We start from the raw sequence: 19,371 nt of genomic DNA, 5'->3' as shown, positions 1-19,371 counted from the left end.
GAGTGTTGAGCCAGGCAGGAAACAAAAAAGAAAGATTCTGGAATTAGAAGAAACAAACTATATACGCTTCTAAAATACTTGAACAGCAGTAATTAAACACGATGGTCTTACTATTCTACGTAACAATTTTGTTTGAAAACTACTGAATGTTCTGTATGGTTTTAGGAGATTCCTTGGGAAATTCTTTAGATATGTTTCCTACTAGGGCAATTACATGGTAATGTATGGTTCTATAAGTATTAGCTAATATTTATACTGTGACTCCTTTATTATTTGCCTCCTTCTATTCTCCTTTCTCAGTGCTTTTTGTTTGTTCAGGCATTCCCTTGTTCTAATACTATTCTTTTAGATTTTTTTTCTTTTTTCAGCTAGATTTATGCTGCCTTTCATAAAATGTAATAACACAACGTTGTTATTGTTATTATAATTAATATCCTTCAGAACTAGAACATGCCTTAAAAATCTATCAAGAATTTATTTCACAGATTGAGAAACTCAAACCATGGAAGCGAACTCACGTTGCAAGCTACAGGTTTGCCAAAAACCACTATGTGAGGAGTTAGAGAAGAACGGGAAATGGACTGCCTGTTAAACAGTGTAATACTAGAATGATTACTACTAGGCAGGCCAGGTCCTGTTCAGAGTAAGCATACAGAAGAGTCCAGACCAGCAACTGAAAAAGCCTCATTAAGAATGCACAGTATGAACCAATCCACAAGGAAGGAGAACGGATGAAAACAATGTGTGAGAATTTTGGTTAAGGTAGCTCTTTCAAATTACAAATGCCTTTAACCAAACAGAGGTGGAGACCAGTGATGTAAACATTAACAGAAATATTTCAAAATGTAATGAGGTTCCAAGTAGCACTTTAGTTGCCTGACTAATCTTACAAGAAAAAAAAAACAAAAAACGATGATCAGAAAATAGACTGATAGCTATAACTGATCATTGTATATATTTTAAAAATAGGAAATGTTCTTTCCCTGTACGTAATTACTGATTACAGTACTATTCAGGAGTTCTATTCTCTTTTCTTTTCTTTTCTTTTTTTTGGCTGCAAGGCATGTGGGATTCTAGTTCCCCAACCAGGCATCAAACATGCGCCCCCTGCACTGGAAGCATGGTGTCTTGACCATTGGACCACCAAGGAAGTCCACGAGTTCTATTTTCTTTACAGAATACTTTCAAAGACCAGGAAGGAGAGAAACATAAATTCATGTGGGAAAAAAGCAAAACGATACACCCCGAAAGGCAACATTTCCTACTGACACTAAATTATATAAGAAAGAGTTAGGTCGGGCTTCCGTGGTGGCGCAGTGGTTGAGAGTCCGCCTGCCGATGCAGGGGACACGGGTTCATGCCCCGGTCCGGGAGGATCCCACATGCCACGGAGCGGCTGGGCCCGTGAGCCATGGCCACTGAGCCTGTGCGTCCGGAGCCTGTGCTCCGCGGCGGGAGAGGCCACAGCAGTGAGAGGCCCACGTACCGCAAAATAAATAAAAGAAAAGAAAAGAAAAGAAAGAAAGAAAGAGTTAGGTCAATTTTTATTTTACTAGTGCTTGTTAATTTAAATTAAGTAATATTAGTGGGTTAAGATCTCTGATTCCCTATCAAATACCAAGAATAAAGACTTGAATGAAGGGAATTTAGTTCAGAACTACAGAAAAAGCTGCCACTGATTCTGTTTATTCTATATAAACTTAAACTTTTTATATAGTCTATTTAATATACATTAAAAAGAGATTACAGCACATTTACTTTAGGCATAAGAAAATAGTCAAAGAAGATAGAAAATGGGAAAATTTAGTTCAAATTCAAATATCTTGGACACCATAGAAATCGAAATTACAGGGAAGTGGCAAACAGCAGAAAATTGCAGCTAAGAAATAGAAGACCATGAAATATTTCTCATTTCTCCTTGGGGCACCATACCAAGTACGGTATCCATTCATCCCTCAAAATACATTCTTAAAGAATGTAAGAATTGGGGCTTCCCTGGTGGCACAGTGGTTGAGAGTCCGCCTGCCGATGCAGGCGACACAGGTTCCTGCCCCGGTCTGGGAGGCTCCCACATGCCGCGGAGCGGCTGGACCCATGAGCCATGGCTGCTGGGCCTGCGCATCCGGAGCCTGTGCTCCACAACAGTGAGAGGCCCGCGTATCGCAAAAAAAAAAGAAGACAAGAATTTAAAAAACTAAGTCAAATATAAATTTTTTGGTTTTAAAATGCTTCCATCCTCTCAAACATTCCCAAATACATGGACATGCTGTACTTCCCTCACAGTGGCTCTCCAATATTCTTGATTCGGCTTTAAGTACCACAAAGTGAATCAAGACATTAGAACACATACATATTCTGATGGGGTCTCTCTACTGTGCAGGAACTACAAACAGCTATTTAGGGCAACAGGTATTCAAAGAAACCACGTTATTGTTAAATACCTAGATTTCTCCCCAAGGCTAGCAGGCCTATTGCTGTCAGCTCTCATGTTCTGTGCTAACGTAGCTTGAAAACTAGGAGAGAAATTTAAGCTAAGTGGTTGGCTTACAAACAAAATGACCTGCAACTTTAATCCAAGCAATAGAGTTTTATGAGAATGTCTGAGGAAAACAAGGAAGTTTGGATTACTGATATAAACTATACTACCTTTAGTTGGACTTTAAATTTAGAAATTACGAACAGAAGAGAGTAATTGGCCTGTTTGTCACAAAAGGAAATACAGTTTGCCAGGGCACAAGGAAAAGAAGATTAATAAATGCTTCCATTTAAAAACAAATACCAAAAAACAAAGATCAGGACAAATATTAACAAACACTGAGTTCGAAAATGAAGACTAAGTCTGTTAATGATTAGCCCATACTTTTTCACTTCAGTTATCAATAAATTCATTGTAATTAATGCGTGGAGTCTAGACAAGTATCTTATCTGATATTTAAAGTACTAAGGAAAATATTTTCAAAGAATATACTGACTTATTTGAGAACAGTCTATTGAGATCATCTAACATTCAACTAACAGAACAAACATGAATGAAGAGATGCATGAGCAACTCGTTTAACTTCTAGCGGTCTGTTCCCTGACCTAGCTAAAATGAAGAAGGTAGAACAGATGATCCCCCAAATTAAAAAATTATATGAAACTCCCAGACTAGAAGTCTACACAAGGGCTTATTCGCTCGACAAATACTTCTTAGGTACCTATCATGTGACAGGCTCTGCGCTAGGCACTGGGTAATAAATGCACCACAGCTCCTTATCAAGGAGTTTACAATTTAACAGAGAGGACCACACTAATCAGTCATTACGTAAGTAATAATACAAACCTCTGAACCATTCGAACAAAGTAGCTACATAAATATTTGAAATTTTAATGTGTCGAATTAAAATATTTATAGAAAGCTAAAAGGAACCATTCAGAGACCATAGCATACTTGCTCTCACCAGAGAAAAACAGTTCTAAAAAGAAAACGTTTTGACTTTTTTTTGGATGTGTTGGCAAATCATCTAAGAAATCATTTAGCAACAATAAAAATGGAAAAGAACATTAGTCAACCAGACATAAGATACCAAAATGGTTACTGTGCCCACACCAGTTCAGATTTTGGTTCTGCTTAAACCTAACTAAACCACTTTCAAAGAAATATCATCAGCCATGTATTAATATAAACCCACACAATAATTACATGCAGATTAAGGATACCGTACAAATAATTTCATCAACAAAACTGAACTGACAAAATACTTAAAAACTCATTATTTAAAATATGCATACAGATTTTAAAAGATAAAATCTAATAACTAACCGTTAATATAAGTGAAATAATAACATCATTTGTATGTTGTTTTCTGTAATGGAGAGACTCATTTCATAACTGCTGAACAATATGTATTTTATATCCTGCCTATCTATAGGCAAAAAACTTAATATATGTCATAAAACTAACTTAGCTTTTAAAAACCTCACATCTAAAGTGGAAATTTAGGCCCTCTCTAGCATGGAAAGGAATTCTTTCCCCCTTAATTGAGTAAGAAAATAGGAGGGAAGAAATATGACATTGTAATAGAAAAAAAGACCAAGTCACGATGAAGAGCAGCACTAGTTATTATCAATTATAAACTTTATAAGCAATTTAATCAATATTTACCTACTCAATGAATTTTATATAATAATCTCAATTTACATATTTATTTTAAATGTGAGAGAATATCTAAAGCAAAATTTATAAAGACCTACTGACTACAGTTTAACGCTTTTAGTCATGTACTTAGGATAAAACAAAGATAAAAGCATCATATTATTGAAAAAATAAAATTCTAAGCATGCTATTAACATTTCATATTTCCACTCCACACAACACTGTTAAATCCACATCAAAGAAACAGGAATGGTGTTCATTGTAATAAAGAATATAATAGTAGGATGATAAAAACATGAATATTATAGCATCATCATATTAAAGATTTGACACAAATAGCCCAAGAGAAACGTACTGTAATTATATAGATCTGTTTTCCTAGAGAATTTAACTTTGTAAAATGAAACAAAGGTATAGGTCTTCAGGCAGAGGTAGTATCAATATATAATGTTAAGAACAAAGGTATAGGTCTTCAGGCAGAGGTAGTATCAATATATAATGTTAAGAACACATCACAGAGCATTGTACCAGGCTTATAAAGACCACTGCAAATGGTTAACAACTCTGGCACTCATTGTATTTTGTGATGCAGATACTGACTTCTAAAAGTATCCCCAAAATTTGTTTTATTAATATTTGATAAGCTTAGGGGATTAGTCTGTTTGTGCACATTTAGACAAACATACTGATGTAACTGCCAATCTACAAAACTATGAAATGGAATAGGTCCAAGTTAATGCTTTACATTAAATGTACCTGTCAATCTACAAAAAATACTAAATGGAACAGGCCCAGTTAAGTAAATACTCAGAGAGAGAACAAGAGAGAGAGAAAGGAAAAAAGGAAAAGGAAAGAGAGAGGCCATTTGAGTGCAAAAATATATGAGTTTATTAATCTTCTTCACAAATGAAATTTTTATTTTCACTTGCACTGAAAAACTAACCAACTCGAAAGTCATTTTTTAAGTAAAATTATATATATATATATATATATATATATGGACGCGCAGGCTCAGCAGCCATGGCTCACGGGCCCAGCTACTCCGTGGGATCCTCCCGGACCGGGGCACGAACCCGCATCCCCTGCATCGGCAGGCGGACTCTCAACCACTGCGCCACCAGGGAAGCACCCGAAATTCATTTTTATGTTCCTCTTGTTCATTGCTTATAAGCTTTCGTTTAAATTTCTCTACATGTAGGACTGTCTGATACAAAGCATTTGCGTGCTGTAAAAGAATTTTTCACATGAGCAGTAACATACAGTCCTTTGACTTCCCTAGTAGTTTTTAATTTTAATGCTTTATAGCATAAACAGAAGTAAATAGGCTAGGAGACTGTGACATAAGGGTTTATGGAGACAAGAGTTTGGAGATGACAGTGAGGTATCAAGAAAAGAAGAATGGCACACAGGAGGAGCAGGAGTGTGCAAAGAGAATAGGAAGACTTGGTGAAAGAGATATGGGCAATGTTCCCTTTCTCCCCTTAAAACAGGCTGACAGATATTTCCTTGGAAACCATTGTCAAATGGCCTTCATTTATAGTTCTTTAACTTTCAACTATAAAAATAAAGCAGACAACTTCCTAGATAGAGTACCTTGCTTTCCTTTCTATCATTACCAGAATAATTATTTCAAAGCATATGAGTAGAACAACTTTGTACTCTTACCAATATTCCTAAGTTGAAAGGCATGTACAATGAAAGTATGGCAGGGAAGGAACAGGGAAATTAAGCTGAAAAAGTGACATAAAATTCTTCAAAGGAACAAAAGGAGACAGGGACTGGAAGAAAGGTCACAGGACACGAGCACTTCCAATCAGATTCATTCAAGTCTCTTACTCTCAATCCCATTTTGGCTGCTAATTAGGAGTTGGGCTCTGTATATTACCCAAAGAGGTCATTTTAAAAATTGACTACCATAATCATATATAAAAATTAACTCAAGATGGACCAAAACCCTAAACATTAGAGTTAAAACTATAAAATTCTTACAAGAAAATGGGGAAATTTTCATAACACTGGATTTGGCAATGTTTTCTAGGACACAACACAAAAAGCATGAGCAACAAAGAAAAAATAGATAAATTGGACTTTATCAAAATTAAAAAGACACTATTAAGGGTGAAAGGACAATTCTGTGGGTTCACAGAATGGGAGAAAATATTTGCAAATGACCTCTCTGATAAGGGATTAGTATACAGAATATATGAAGAACTCCTACAACTCTTTAACAACAACAAAAAACAACCAATTCAAAAATGGGCAAAGGGCGTGAATAGACATTTCCCCAAAAAAGATATACAAATGATCATATAAAATTAAGTACATGAAAAGATGTTCAACATCACTAGTTATTAAGGAAATGCAAATCAAAACAACAATGAGATACCCAGTAGATTAGCTATAAATAAACACTTTTTTAAAAACAGAAAATGACAAGTGTTGGCAAGGATATGGAGAAATTGGAACCCTAATACAATGCTGGTAAGAATGTAAAATGGTGTAGCCTCTGTGAAAAACAGTTTGTTCCTCAAAAAGTTAAGCAAAGAGTTACCATATGTAAAATGATACAGAAGAGGTTCCAGTGAGAAAACTAAGCCACATCTGTCCCAATTCCCGACTAGTCTCTATATTCCATAGGTATCACTTTTATATACAAGTCCCCTTTTTTAGATTTTAATTTCTGCTCTACGTCCATTTTGTTGCCAGAGGTCCAATCTAGTTCAATATTCGTTTAATAGTTACCATATGCCAGGCATGTACAGAACATTCTAGATGTGGTAAGGGATATTAATGGAATGAGTATGAAAACTGAGGGGTTTTTTTTCATGTTTTAAAATTAAATGCACCTCCGTAATGTAAAGTAATGTGGTCCCAATATAAAAAGCTTAAACAATGGAGAAAAATTTATACACAGTCCTACATGGAAGTTATATTCCAGGAGGTCAAATCCCTTTGGCTCCAAAAAATAATTCAGAAAAATTCAATATCAGAAAAAGTGACTCAAATCAGGACTGGAAAATCAGGAACAGAATGTAAAATAAGTTAAAATGGATATCAGAAGAATAAAAGAAGGGAACAATTAGAAGGGAGGAAACACATAAAGATAAGAAATGACAGAATGACCGAGGGGTGGTTTTCAATTTGGGAAAAGTAGAAAAGGAAAATAAACCAGAAAAGTAGTTGCAGCTGCAGCAGCCGGAAGCCACGTGAAAAGTACCACAAAAGGAGCGGTCAGCTGGCTCAGGCACTAAGGTAAGGCAAGTAACAAGAGGTCAAGAAATAAGGGATGGAATTCGGCTAGATGGGGTCCCTGGTGACCGTCTGGAGGCGTGGTGGAGGCGAAAGCCTTACTGGGTTGGGTTTACACAAAAAGAAAAGGAGACAAACTGGATAACAAGTGTAAATAACTCTAATTGTTTTTGCTGGATGGAAGTGGAGCAAAGAAACAGCACAGTAGGCAAAGCAGGGGGAAGCTCAAATGAGATGAGAGAAATAACTGCAGGTCTATATGTGGATGGGAATGGTTTAGAACAGAGTGTGAAAATGAGAAAAAAGGAGAGAATTTCTGGGACCATCTCTCTGACTTAGGCAAGAAGTTATGGCAGTTGGAAGATGGGTTTTAGATAGTAGCATGCTTGTTCACCTAAGGCTAAAGATGAGAAGGCAGAAAACATGGCAGCAGATGTAGGTAAGAAGGTGATGTAGTGGAATTCTGTAGAAATTCTCTTATTTCAATTTTTCAATGAGGTCACCAGCTGAAAGTGAGGATGGGGGAAGAGTTCCTGGGGATTTGAGGAGATAAGAAACAGTATGGAAAAAATTTTTTCTGTAACTATGTATGGTGATGGATGTTAATTAGATTTATTGTGGTGATCCTTCTGCAATACATACAAATATCAAATCATTATGTTGCATACCTGAAACTAATATAATACTGCATGTTAATTATACCAATAAAAACTGTAATAATTAAAAATTACTCTCTTAGAAAAATGAAATAGTCTGAGAAAGTAGAAAGGGCATGGAAGGAGGACATATAGCGCCCACTTGAGGTTCACAGTCACAAATTTAAAATAAGACCACTCATTGTGGTTGTTTGCTTTCCTCCAGACAGGATCAGCTGCACAGGTGCAGGCAGGGAGTAGTAGGAGTGTCAGATTTCATCAGCCTTCTTGGGGTTTTGTCAAGCAGGTACTACAAAGCAACAACACAAGAGCAACAGAAGAACACAGGGGTTTAAAAAAAAAAAAAGATTCTAACAAATGACTGAAGAATGCGAGCAACATAAGGAGAGGATGAGGGCAGGGGGAAGACGGGGGCTGTACATGCTAGAGAGGCTCTCCCCTCACCTGGACAATGAATTCCTTGCTAGGGACTATTTCTTTGTACCTTTAGTGCCAAGCACAGTATCTGGCTTACGGCTGTTGAACTTATGTTTTCCAAATAAAGGAAGATATTTGATAAAAAGCAGCTCAATGTTCACAAAAAATGGGAGGAAACCCATTTGTTTGTGAAAGTTTTTTACTAGTTCCCACTCCACCCACTCCCTCCAAGGAGGAGCCAATTTGCTTAGAAAAATATGGTATTTTTAAAATGAAATTCATTTTCACTTCATATAATATACTTAAGTATAATTCATCTTACTTTGAGTTTTCTATAACTTGTAACATGGACTAGAACTAACTTGTTAGTTATTTAAGAGCTTTACAGTTGAAATTTTAGTGTCTCTTTTCTTTTTCTTTTACTTAAGGGTGTCATTTAATGCAGTTGGGAATCTTCAATATTAAAAAAAGTTCTCTAATCAAACTCCCAACTCCTTGATTATGGAAAGCCAAAGTAGAAATGAATGGAGAAAAATAAATCAGCATCGATACATAATAAAATATTGATGTATTTTAAATCCCATGCCAAGTAGCCTAGATAGTTCCAACACACTTGGTTGTTTTACTGAACAAGGATAGCTGTTACTGAACAAGGATAAATCCAACACACTCAAGTTTATGGCCAGTGAATTTCAAAGTAACTTCATTTTCAAACGTCAATCTCATGTTTTATGGCATGACCTAGAAACTTGAGAGTGAAAAGGATCAATTAGCTAATGATACTAAAAACATCTATAAAATATTAACATCACTAAGAGAAATTAAAACAAATATAACAGAGAGCCTATGATTAAAAATTATTGAAGTATGACTATAATTTTTTAAATGTATGGAGATATATTTTTTAAAAGACTAAAAGAGAACACACAACAGTATTAGTAGTGATCCTTTCTTTTATGTACTTTCTCATTTTTCTATATTGAATGCTATTTTTAGATGAGTTTTAAAAAATTCTGTAAAAAAGCATGTGGTGAACTAGTAAATGCTATAGCACTGGACAATCATTTTACATATGGCCACCATATCTGAAAAATTCTGTAGCAATACTGTACCATTTATAAGTCATTATGTGGCTTAGGATCCAGAATTCTGGCTATTTCCCATAAATGTAATGTAAGTATGTAAAAATGTCTTTTTTCCCCATTGTAGTAGTAAAAAAAATTGGCCCAAATGCTATCTTGTGTAACAAAAAAAATTAAGAGGTATAAATTAAGGGGTATAAATTAATGTAAAGGTTTAGACAGCACTTTAGAAAAAGAGGAAAAATGTAGAAATTATAGGAAAAACAGTATTTTTCTAAGAAAGATATTCTTATTTTCTTTAAGAAAAACCTGCTTGATGGAAAATGTTTCAGATGAAACAAAACTCAAACATCTCCATACAAAATTTCCAATATGCTGTTGTAATAAACAACTGCCAATGAAGATAAAACTATTTTTATGAAACTTCATGCGTATATCTTCATTTCTAATTGCACATCTCAAGTGTAAATTCAGAGATCAAGCTGAAGATCCCCAAAATAATAGGAAAACAGTTGTAGAGCTGATGAGGATTTGTTGAAGTCCTCATTAGATTAGCTTCAGACATGAAGGAGGAGCAAAAATCATAATTATTGCTTATTCATCAATAAGACAGACTCTTTGGTTATTAATCCAGAGAGAAATAGGAATACTGTTATGTTGACTACAAGAAAATTAACTGCTTCATCTACTGAAGGACAATTGTTTTCTCTATGATGCTGGAGTCTGTAGAGATCCACCCTACAGGTCTTCATCAAGACGGTAAGTTTTCTTCTTTTGAACGTTCATACCATACAAACGTGTGAGTCGTCAGAAGTAGATGGCATCCTTCTCGTTAACACAAGCATGTCTTGTTGAACTAGGTCTTGTTTTTCTTTTCTATATTATTAAAAACTTGAATGCCTCAATTTAAAATCCTCCCTTACCCTACCCAACCCCCTATCAATTTCAAAGCTCAAGTAACTGAACATTCTTTTTACCCTCTAAAATCCAAGTGCTCCTAGGACAGGATTACGCTTTCCTTTAGTAAATCTTTTCTTAACAAAACAAAGTTGCATCTTAATTGCAGAATAATTTTATGAATGTCTCAATTCTTATATCTACTAAGCTCCTTCTGTTTAATGAGATAATTAACAGAAAATAATCAAGCCCTCATTACACTGAAACTTGAGAAGGCCTAAATTCTGTCCATTTGTCACAGAATTTAAAGCATTTTATAAAGCCACTAAGAAAACGGCCTCATTATATAAACTAGCAAAATAACCAGAAGAAAACTGAAAAAAAGAGGTAAAAGATGATGCAGCTCAGATTATCTATCTTGTGGGCATTACTTAGTAATTATTAATTTTTGCTGATTCAATTTTTCCTTCCTAACTTTAAACTAACATATTCAACATTTACATTTACATCCTACGCCAAAGTGGAACTCCCTCTACATTTATATTTAATAAGATCATTTAGTAAAATCAAAATGATTAAACATCAAAAACAGGAAAATATTCTGATAACAGCTCTATCTGAGATCTCAAGTGTCTTCCTTTGAACATGATCAGTAATAGCCCTTCAGGTGAGGAAAATCATGCACCACAGGGGCAGCGCAAGAACCAACAGCCAAAAGGATAACTTACACACAGTGTTGAAAGAGGTATCTGGAAAGCTTATGTTTCATCAGGACAATACTGATGACAGGCATTCTTAAAATCCAAAACTTTGTTAACCTTCTTGGTAGAAATAATAAAGAAAAAGTCCCAAACAAAACTGCTAAACATTTCCTTATGACTTAAGTTCCTATTTTCTTCCAAGCTTCAGAATGGATCAGAATTGCACTTCTCTCAAATTAAGGAAGGTAATCAGAAGATAATGCTTCTAGATAGAGCTTCCTATTGCTGCAGAAGGACAACACAAATTGTACTTTTAAGAAACAGAGAGTGTACTTTTTTTAAGAAACAGAATTCGCGATGACGTTTTCTTAAAAACTTCCCAAACCACAGAATACAATTTAAATATAAAGCATGAGAACTGTATTCCTCCTTGAAGAAGACACTAGGCACACCATGAAACTACCACTGAAAACTTCAATGGTTACCTTTTCAAGGGCAACAACTCTATCACAGGCTACTTCAAATATATCAAACATTCCAAAATAAACAAGGTTTATCTTAAAAGATATCAAAATGCTCAGATCCCAAAACTGGCTTGCCAACTTTGGATAAAATTCAAACATAAAATTTCTTTGGATAAACCAAAGCAAACTTGTACAAGAAGAAAATTCAGTCTCGCCTTTCAGTTCCCTATAGGTGAGTAGCAGTCGGATCGTGCACTCTATTTCAGTCAAGCAGACTTGCTCATAACATTTCAACAATACTGTTTGAAACATAAAAATTAATTTCGGAGGCTTGTGAACAAGGCTGTAATGCAAGAGCTGTTAATGAGGAGATAAGGCTTTCTTGAAATAGCTAAAGCTTCCTAAGAAATCACAACTTTAAAATCCCTGCCTACTAAAGGAAAGAAACAAGATTACAAGGTGGCTGAAAATGCAAGAGAGCAAGAAGCCTGATAACTGGCTTGTAGACGTCAAGAAGCTCAAAGCCCTTTTAGCTTTTAAAGAAATTTTTCTATCATTTCACTAATAACGTTGCCTCTATTAATCTACATGCATAACATAAAAATCAGCTACACAGACTTCAGTTTTCCAGACACTAAGGATACCTTTGAACTACTGAAACCAACAAGTAGGAAGTCACTGAGCGAGGCACTTACTTGCCAAAACTACATGTTTTTTGTGTGATATACTGTGCCCTCAATTAGAATACTAATAAATCTGTAATTCATTAAATATTAAAATAGGAAATTATTTTACAAGTGTTTTTAGGTAGTAATCACTAGCTAAAACTCAAGTTACCTCACATTCCATCCGCAGTAATGCACCAAGTAAAGGACCTCTCCACCTTCGACATCAGAATCTTTAATACTAGCTTCATACATTTTTTGATTTTTCCCTCGTCCATACCGCACTTGGACTTTCATGCCTGGTGGATAGCACTCAAACTCCTCTTCCGCACTGTTGTCATCCTCCTCTTCCTCCTCTTCCTCCTCCTCCTCCTCCTCTTCTGCTTCTTCATCATCTTCATCTTCCTCTTTATTCGTTTCATCTCTTGAAAGGTTTAAAAAATTGCAGTTAATAAAAGACACTTCAAAAGCTTTTCAGTTCCAAACCACATAAAATGATAAAAATCGTGGCTGTGATTGTTCCGGGAACAGCAGGTTCCAAGTGTATGATATTCTCTGAGTTTCAATTTAATATGAAAAACTAAAACTGTGCAGGATGACCATGGATGGTTACAGAAAGATACATTCAGAGAAAATGAAAACGGAAAAGTAGTGCATTAAAAGAAAATGTCCAACAGCCAGAAGAATAGAAGTTGTGTTGAATAGCAAGAAACTAGTTAAGGTCGAATGTAACATTTTTCTCATGTTTTATTGTAAAAGTGTTTTACATCTCAGTTGACAAAAACAAAAATCATCACACCTTATAGCCATTTTCTGACTAAAAATTATCTTTCATTCAAATATTTCCAACCTCAGGATGTTTAAACAAAACTTTTTACTAGCCAAATGGCTAGTCTTAATAACTTCAAAATAATTCCAACTAAATTTTCAAAAGTTATACTAAATGAAATATTACTTTACCTTTCACAGGAATATCCTACTAACTTCACATTACTATCCCATCAGGTTTTTTCTTTCTATTCTTCTAAACTTCAACACAATTTCTGCTCTCTTTAACACATATTTACTGCAAGTCCTCTTCTACCAATTCTCTCAACTTTAAAGTTCTGAAGAAATAGGTATATGAGAGGCCAATTCCAAATAATATGAAACTAAAAGTCATTTGCATTCTAGAAGCAGCAATGCAAACCATTCTGGTCTTTTCAATACCATGCACCTTCTAAAGCTGAGCATTCATATTCATTTTATATTAGCCACAAATCTGTATTCAACAAATTGGAGAAAATCTTAAATCATAAATACTTCCAGGCACTAGATTTACCCCAAAAAAATAAATTTCAATAGGAAACTCTGGACTATATTTAGTTTTAATTTGCTCTGCAATGTGTCTATACTTATTACAACAGTTTTCTCTCAAAAAGAATCCATCACTTTACAGCTGACAAATGAATAAATGTCATAAAACAGAACCACAAGACAACTTAAGTAATTAAGCTTTAAAAGTTAATGGCTATTAATATTTATATAAAAAGTCTTCCTCCACTGATAACTTTAGTTTTATATTCTTATATGCTAAAGTACCAAATGAGCCAATTTTCTCTGAAATACATCACAAAGTCTACAAAGTTCCTTAAGAATTAATCCTATTTTAAAGACTCATTTACAGTCAAATAAATAGGTACTTAAAAAATTAAGTGAATCCAGCTGTAATCTGAGATAAAAAATATAAACTCTGTTACTGAAAATATATTAGCATTTCTATAATGAAGAAAAACTTATTAGTAAGGCTAAAATATCTAAGAAATTATCAGAAAGGGTGTTACGGATGATAAACTATTATTAACAACTTTAAGTAAGTGCTTTATATATACTATATATGTAGTATACATATATAAAGTTAAAACAGTTAAGACTTTTTTTTGAAAGAACACTACTTGTTTAAATCATAAAAGTATATCCCTGCACATCAGGGAGAAAAGGAAGTGTATTCTGGTGGCTACAACAGAGATTGATTATGTACCAGAGATTTATCATGCACCTCAGAATCATCATAAAAGAGATAAAAGATATATAAGAGATAAAAAGTCTAAAATTTTTAAAATGAAAACTAACTCTAAACTGTATCTTACATTATATAATGCACTGAGCACAACTGGTAAATGCCAATGATAGCAAGCACAACCTGACTTAAAGTGGTAGCCAGGACAATCTTTTATTTAATCTGGAATAAAAGCCTAATATTCCGTATTAATTTTAAAAAGCAGTCAAAAATTAAAAATTCTCATTTAATGTCAACCTCAGACGCAAAGCAAATAGGAATCACTCAACTATACACTGAATTACAGAGAAGCAAACAACACAATTACTGGTTATCAGCCAAAGCAAACACTCTCCTCCTCCTCCGCTTAGTGGCAAAATCAGAGGTAAATGCACTAAACTAAGCAGAACACAGAATGCCAAGAAAGAGAGCCTTTCAAAGTATAAAATACAGCCAGTACACAGGTTAAAAAAATTAAGTTGATGTATATATTACACACACATACATACACCCAAACACACGCATGCACGCCCGCCCCATTAGTTAGCTTTTAGAGAACTGCAGTTTGGGAAACCAAATGTATCGACCAGGAACTTTTCATCCGAATTCACAAAGAAATATCAAATTTCCCAAGTCTGATGTCATATTCCTTATTTACAATGGAACAAATTAAAAACAAAAAAACTACTTCGGTTTATTAGTACCTATTATGGGCCAGGCGCTGAACCAGACATTTTACATAAATGAAATGATTCACTCCCCCACACCTGGACTACGAGGGAAGGACACTGAAAGTTCTCGGTAGCAGCTAATTACTTAGAGAAAGTTTATATACTAGAAAGATACTTATACATTAATTCTTTATAATTATAAAAGTTTCTATTGCACTTATCTAATAAAATTCAGAGATCAATTTTGGACATTTCTAAACCATAAAGCTTCTAAAGAACCCATAACGCTTCTAAAGCAGTCACAACAGGAAAATTTCAGTTTGTTGTATGATACATTTATAAATATCTGTGGTAAATAAAAAGGCCATATAGTTGAAAGATTTTTAAAAATCTGCAAAATATAGTTTATACCATAAAATAAGCTGAAGTACCACCTTCAAAATTTAAGATAACTATTAGTAACAAAGAGAAAATACAGGCTAATCACAGGGCTTTCCACACAGTAGATGCTCTGGAAATGTCTACGTATTCAAAAATTCAGCAAAAAGCTGAATCCTTACGAAATTTCTTAATAGTTAAAACAGTCTCCAAGTAGCAGCAAGAGTACTTGAAATATACATTTAACACACACGGAAATATAGCCACGTAAAATGAACGAACACTTATACTATATTCATCTAAACCCAGTTTTGTTTCGTTTTTTCATGTATATTTGCATGTTGTGGCCAAAATTTCAGAAGAACACAAAAATGAGCAGAGATTTTAGGCAAAGAGCTGAATACTTACTAAGTTTCTTAATAGCTGAAATAATTTCCAATATCAGTAAGGAGTACTTAAATACACATTTGTACACACAGATATATATATTACAAAGTATAATAAACACCTTTTACTATATTCATTTAAGCATGGTTTTTCCTCTTCCCTGCTTGTCTGCATGCTGTGGCCAAATTTCAGAGAAATACGAAAATGATCAAAAAAATATTTGGTTGTACTTATTTAAAAGAACCACTAACAACGGGAATATTTAGGTTTTATAAACCTCAGACACAAAATCAGATGCCAAAGATCACCTATAAAATCCAGGGGTCCACTGTCAGTACAGAGATTACATTGCTAAATAATACATTATCCCAAACTGACCAAAACAAGTAAATGCTACTATCACATTAAGACACAACATAACAATTCTGGCTTTTTAAAAACTAATTACTAGTACTTTTCCATTCTTATTTTTTGCTTAAAAAATGGTTACAATTCTCAAAATCTAGAGCCAACATACCATCTACAAAACACTGGAGAAGGCCATCTTCCCAAATTTATATTATCTGGTTATCCAGCAGAGGTTAAGGCAGTAAGAAGTGCTTTTCTCTAGCTTGAAATTTCATAAATTTCCATGATGAGAGCAAGAATAATGGATCAAAAATATGATCTTTTGCTACAAATTTGCGTTAGTAGGGTCTCTGAAGGAGGCAAATACTATTTACATAATAAATGCAAATTTAAATCACTCATTTATTTTGTCAAACTTAGATTCATACATATACACACACATACAAAGAGCAAATTATAAGAATTCATTCAGCCAAAATGCATCTTAACCAAAAACAAATTTCTTACCCAGATTTTGCTTTTTCTTCTTCAGCTTCTACCTTTATGCTGAGGGATTCATCTACTCCAGTTGTCTCATCATCTTTATCTTCCAGATTTTCATTTTCTTCTGTTTTTTTCACATTAACCTCTTTTTCCTGATCAGACTGTGTAGGTATAGATTCTGATAAATTCTTTTTACTTCCCTAGAAAAAGATCAGAGGAACTATACCAACAAAAGTAAAAATTATCAACCTCATTCCATTATCTAATTGTTAGCAAAAGGAGGTACCAACGAATACTAACACTGAGAATGTTATTTTAAGAAACTCCTAAAACACTAGGCAAAAATAGCTAGCAGCTATTTTAAACACAAAAATAGCACTTAATGAAGAAAGTGCATGAACAATAAAGTATAAAATTATATAATAAATTAACTATGTAATCTTTACAGAGGATGTAGAAAATGCACCAAAGAAGGCAAAGGACTATCAACAGTATCCTATTTACCAGAGAGGGCTGAATATTTTCCTTTCTTTCAATACCCTCTTCAGTAGGCTTTTCTTCTTTTGGTATTACATTCTCCTCCTCTTCAATCTTTATTTCTTTGATTTCTGGTTCATTTTCTTCCTTAACTTTTATTTCTTTTACATTTTCACACTCCTTACAAGGCTTGTTAACAACTTTCTCTGGCAATGCCATCTGAAATTCAATATTGGCCGACCTACAGTACTCCTCAAAACCATATAAGTATCTGGAAATATGAAAAGATGTTACATTTGGGAAAACATTTTGAAATGTTATTGTAGAGTTGTAGTTCTTAAAACATGTGTTCATTTCTCCTGTTTAAGTGCTCAGATATTGAGCTATGTTAATATTTAAATTTATTCTAGTTTAGTTCTTCCCAATCTTGTTTACTCAAACAGAAACATTTTTCAAAGAAAAATAAATTCATTTAAAAAAGATGCTAAAAGTGAAAAGACAGTCATCCTCTTAAATGTAGTAATTGTAACAACAGTAGCTATTAGAAGAATTAGTAATAGCATCTATTTGTTGAGCACTTCTTATATACCAGGCATTGGACCTCTGAGTGCATGTAAAATTTCATTAACTCATCAGAGTAATCCTATGAGGCGAATAGTATCATCTCATTTTAAAAAAAGAGAAAATAGAGGCTTGAGAGAACAAATAAATGGTCCAAGGGCACAAAAAGCAAATAACCGGCAGAACCAGGACTCGAACCTGGGTTTATCTGACTTTAAAACTTTGGCATTAAAAAAAACAAACAAAAAACCTTGGCATTTTAACTTCTACACATACTTTCCAAATTTACTTGGCCACAAAAACTTTCTTCACAGACACTCTCACAGATCTAGTATTCACGGAATACACTCTAGAAAACGCTATTATAGAGTGATTACTCTAGTAAAACTTTCTTGATTTCTTCTTAGAAGAAATTACTAGCCTCAGTTATATGGTAAATTCCATCCTGCTTTCTAGGTAAAATATTGAATATAGCTATATCAAGTACACCTACTTACTTTTTATAAGCACATTTAACGTTGTATCCTGCCGCTGAATTTAAGACAGGGATTCCAAGATCTTGGTAGACTTGTTTCCAAACAGCTCCACTTTCAATCTAACAGACAAAGTGAAATGAAAACTCCCAAATTAAAAGGTGGGAATGCGATAAAAGTTTGATAAATAATGTGTGTGTGTGTGTGTGTGTGTGTGTGTCTGTCTGTCTGTCTGTGTATACACACAAATATTCCTATATTTCTTGGTTCCAGTCTCAAGGAATGAAAAATATCAATCTTGATAAATTCTAAATCAAAAATCTGGTTTACAACAACGTTTTCAAGTAAGTTTTGGTATTCTAACAAATCTCAGAGAATTACAAATGTTGAAATACTAGGCCATCTGACTTTTTTTTTTTTGGCCACATAGCACGGCATGCAGGATCCCACTTCCCCAACCAGGGATCGAACCTGTGCCCCCTGCAATGGAGGCATGGAGTCTTAACCACTGGACTGCCAAGCAGTCCCCATTTGACTTTTAAAGAAACCCTGCTATATATAATAAATAAGAAAACATCCACATTCCTAAATCAAAATCTTAATGAAAAGACAAAAAGTTTTAATGATGTATGATTTCCCATAAAATATATAAGCTAATAAATCAAAGCAATTTTATGAATCTTAGTAATGCAGAATACTTTTTTTTCCTCCAGAAGAGTTGTAACTGGATGGGCACCATACATCATGGCAACCTTAAGATAATTTCTTCAGTTCAACAAAGATCTTCTGCATATATATGCAAATAATATGTTTTCTACATATACAAGGCACAGTGGTAGAGATTAAGGATATAAAGAATATTAAGACAGATCACTGCTCTCAATGACCTTACAGTCTAATGGAAAAGAGACAGAGAAAGAAACAATTTCCACTAATATGGCTGTGTTATAACTCAGGTAGTTTATGAAAGTTTGAAAAATTTAACAGTAAATCAGAAAGCTCATTTTTGAAAATTTTTAATTAAATTTAAATTTGGACTGAGGAAGCTAGCCGTTTCTAACTTGTATCCTCCATTTTCTTTTCCTTTTATTCTTAGGTTTTTATTAATAGACAATTTTAGATAATTTTTAGATGAGAAAACATATATGAAAAACATGTTTCACTTTTGATCGTAATACTTACATTATCAAATCCTCCAAGTTTGTGTACAAGTCTGAATAACTTAAAGAGATTCAAATTTCGATATCCAAGTACAGGTCGCTTGTTAATGGGTGTGCCTATTAAAGGAA

General features: G+C 34.0%; 1 protein-coding gene across 2 annotated transcripts in view; it reads right to left on the bottom strand.

The window, feature by feature from the left end:
• Window positions 1-19,371, bottom strand: part of ARID4B (AT-rich interaction domain 4B) — a 128,571-nt gene that overhangs the window by 23,369 nt on the left and 85,831 nt on the right. The window contains exons 13-17 of one of the 2 annotated variants that reach the window (XM_007452950.1): window positions 19,265-19,359; window positions 18,107-18,204; window positions 17,076-17,319; window positions 16,596-16,771; window positions 12,439-12,690 (exon numbers count right to left, since the gene is read on the bottom strand). In XM_007452950.1, coding sequence (XP_007453012.1) covers window positions 12,439-12,690; window positions 16,596-16,771; window positions 17,076-17,319; window positions 18,107-18,204; window positions 19,265-19,359 — 865 coding nt within the window. The remainder of the gene's footprint in view (window positions 1-12,438; window positions 12,691-16,595; window positions 16,772-17,075; window positions 17,320-18,106; window positions 18,205-19,264; window positions 19,360-19,371) is intronic. The other variant, XM_007452951.1, reaches the window with a different exon arrangement.

The sequence above is a fragment of the Lipotes vexillifer genome, unplaced genomic scaffold, assembly GCF_000442215.2.
Source record: "Lipotes vexillifer unplaced genomic scaffold, Lipotes_vexillifer_v1.1 scaffold1088, whole genome shotgun sequence".
Taxonomy (NCBI): domain Eukaryota; kingdom Metazoa; phylum Chordata; class Mammalia; order Artiodactyla; family Lipotidae; genus Lipotes; species Lipotes vexillifer.
Note: the sequence above shows the minus strand (reverse complement) of the source record. Positions and strands in the feature narration are given on the sequence as shown.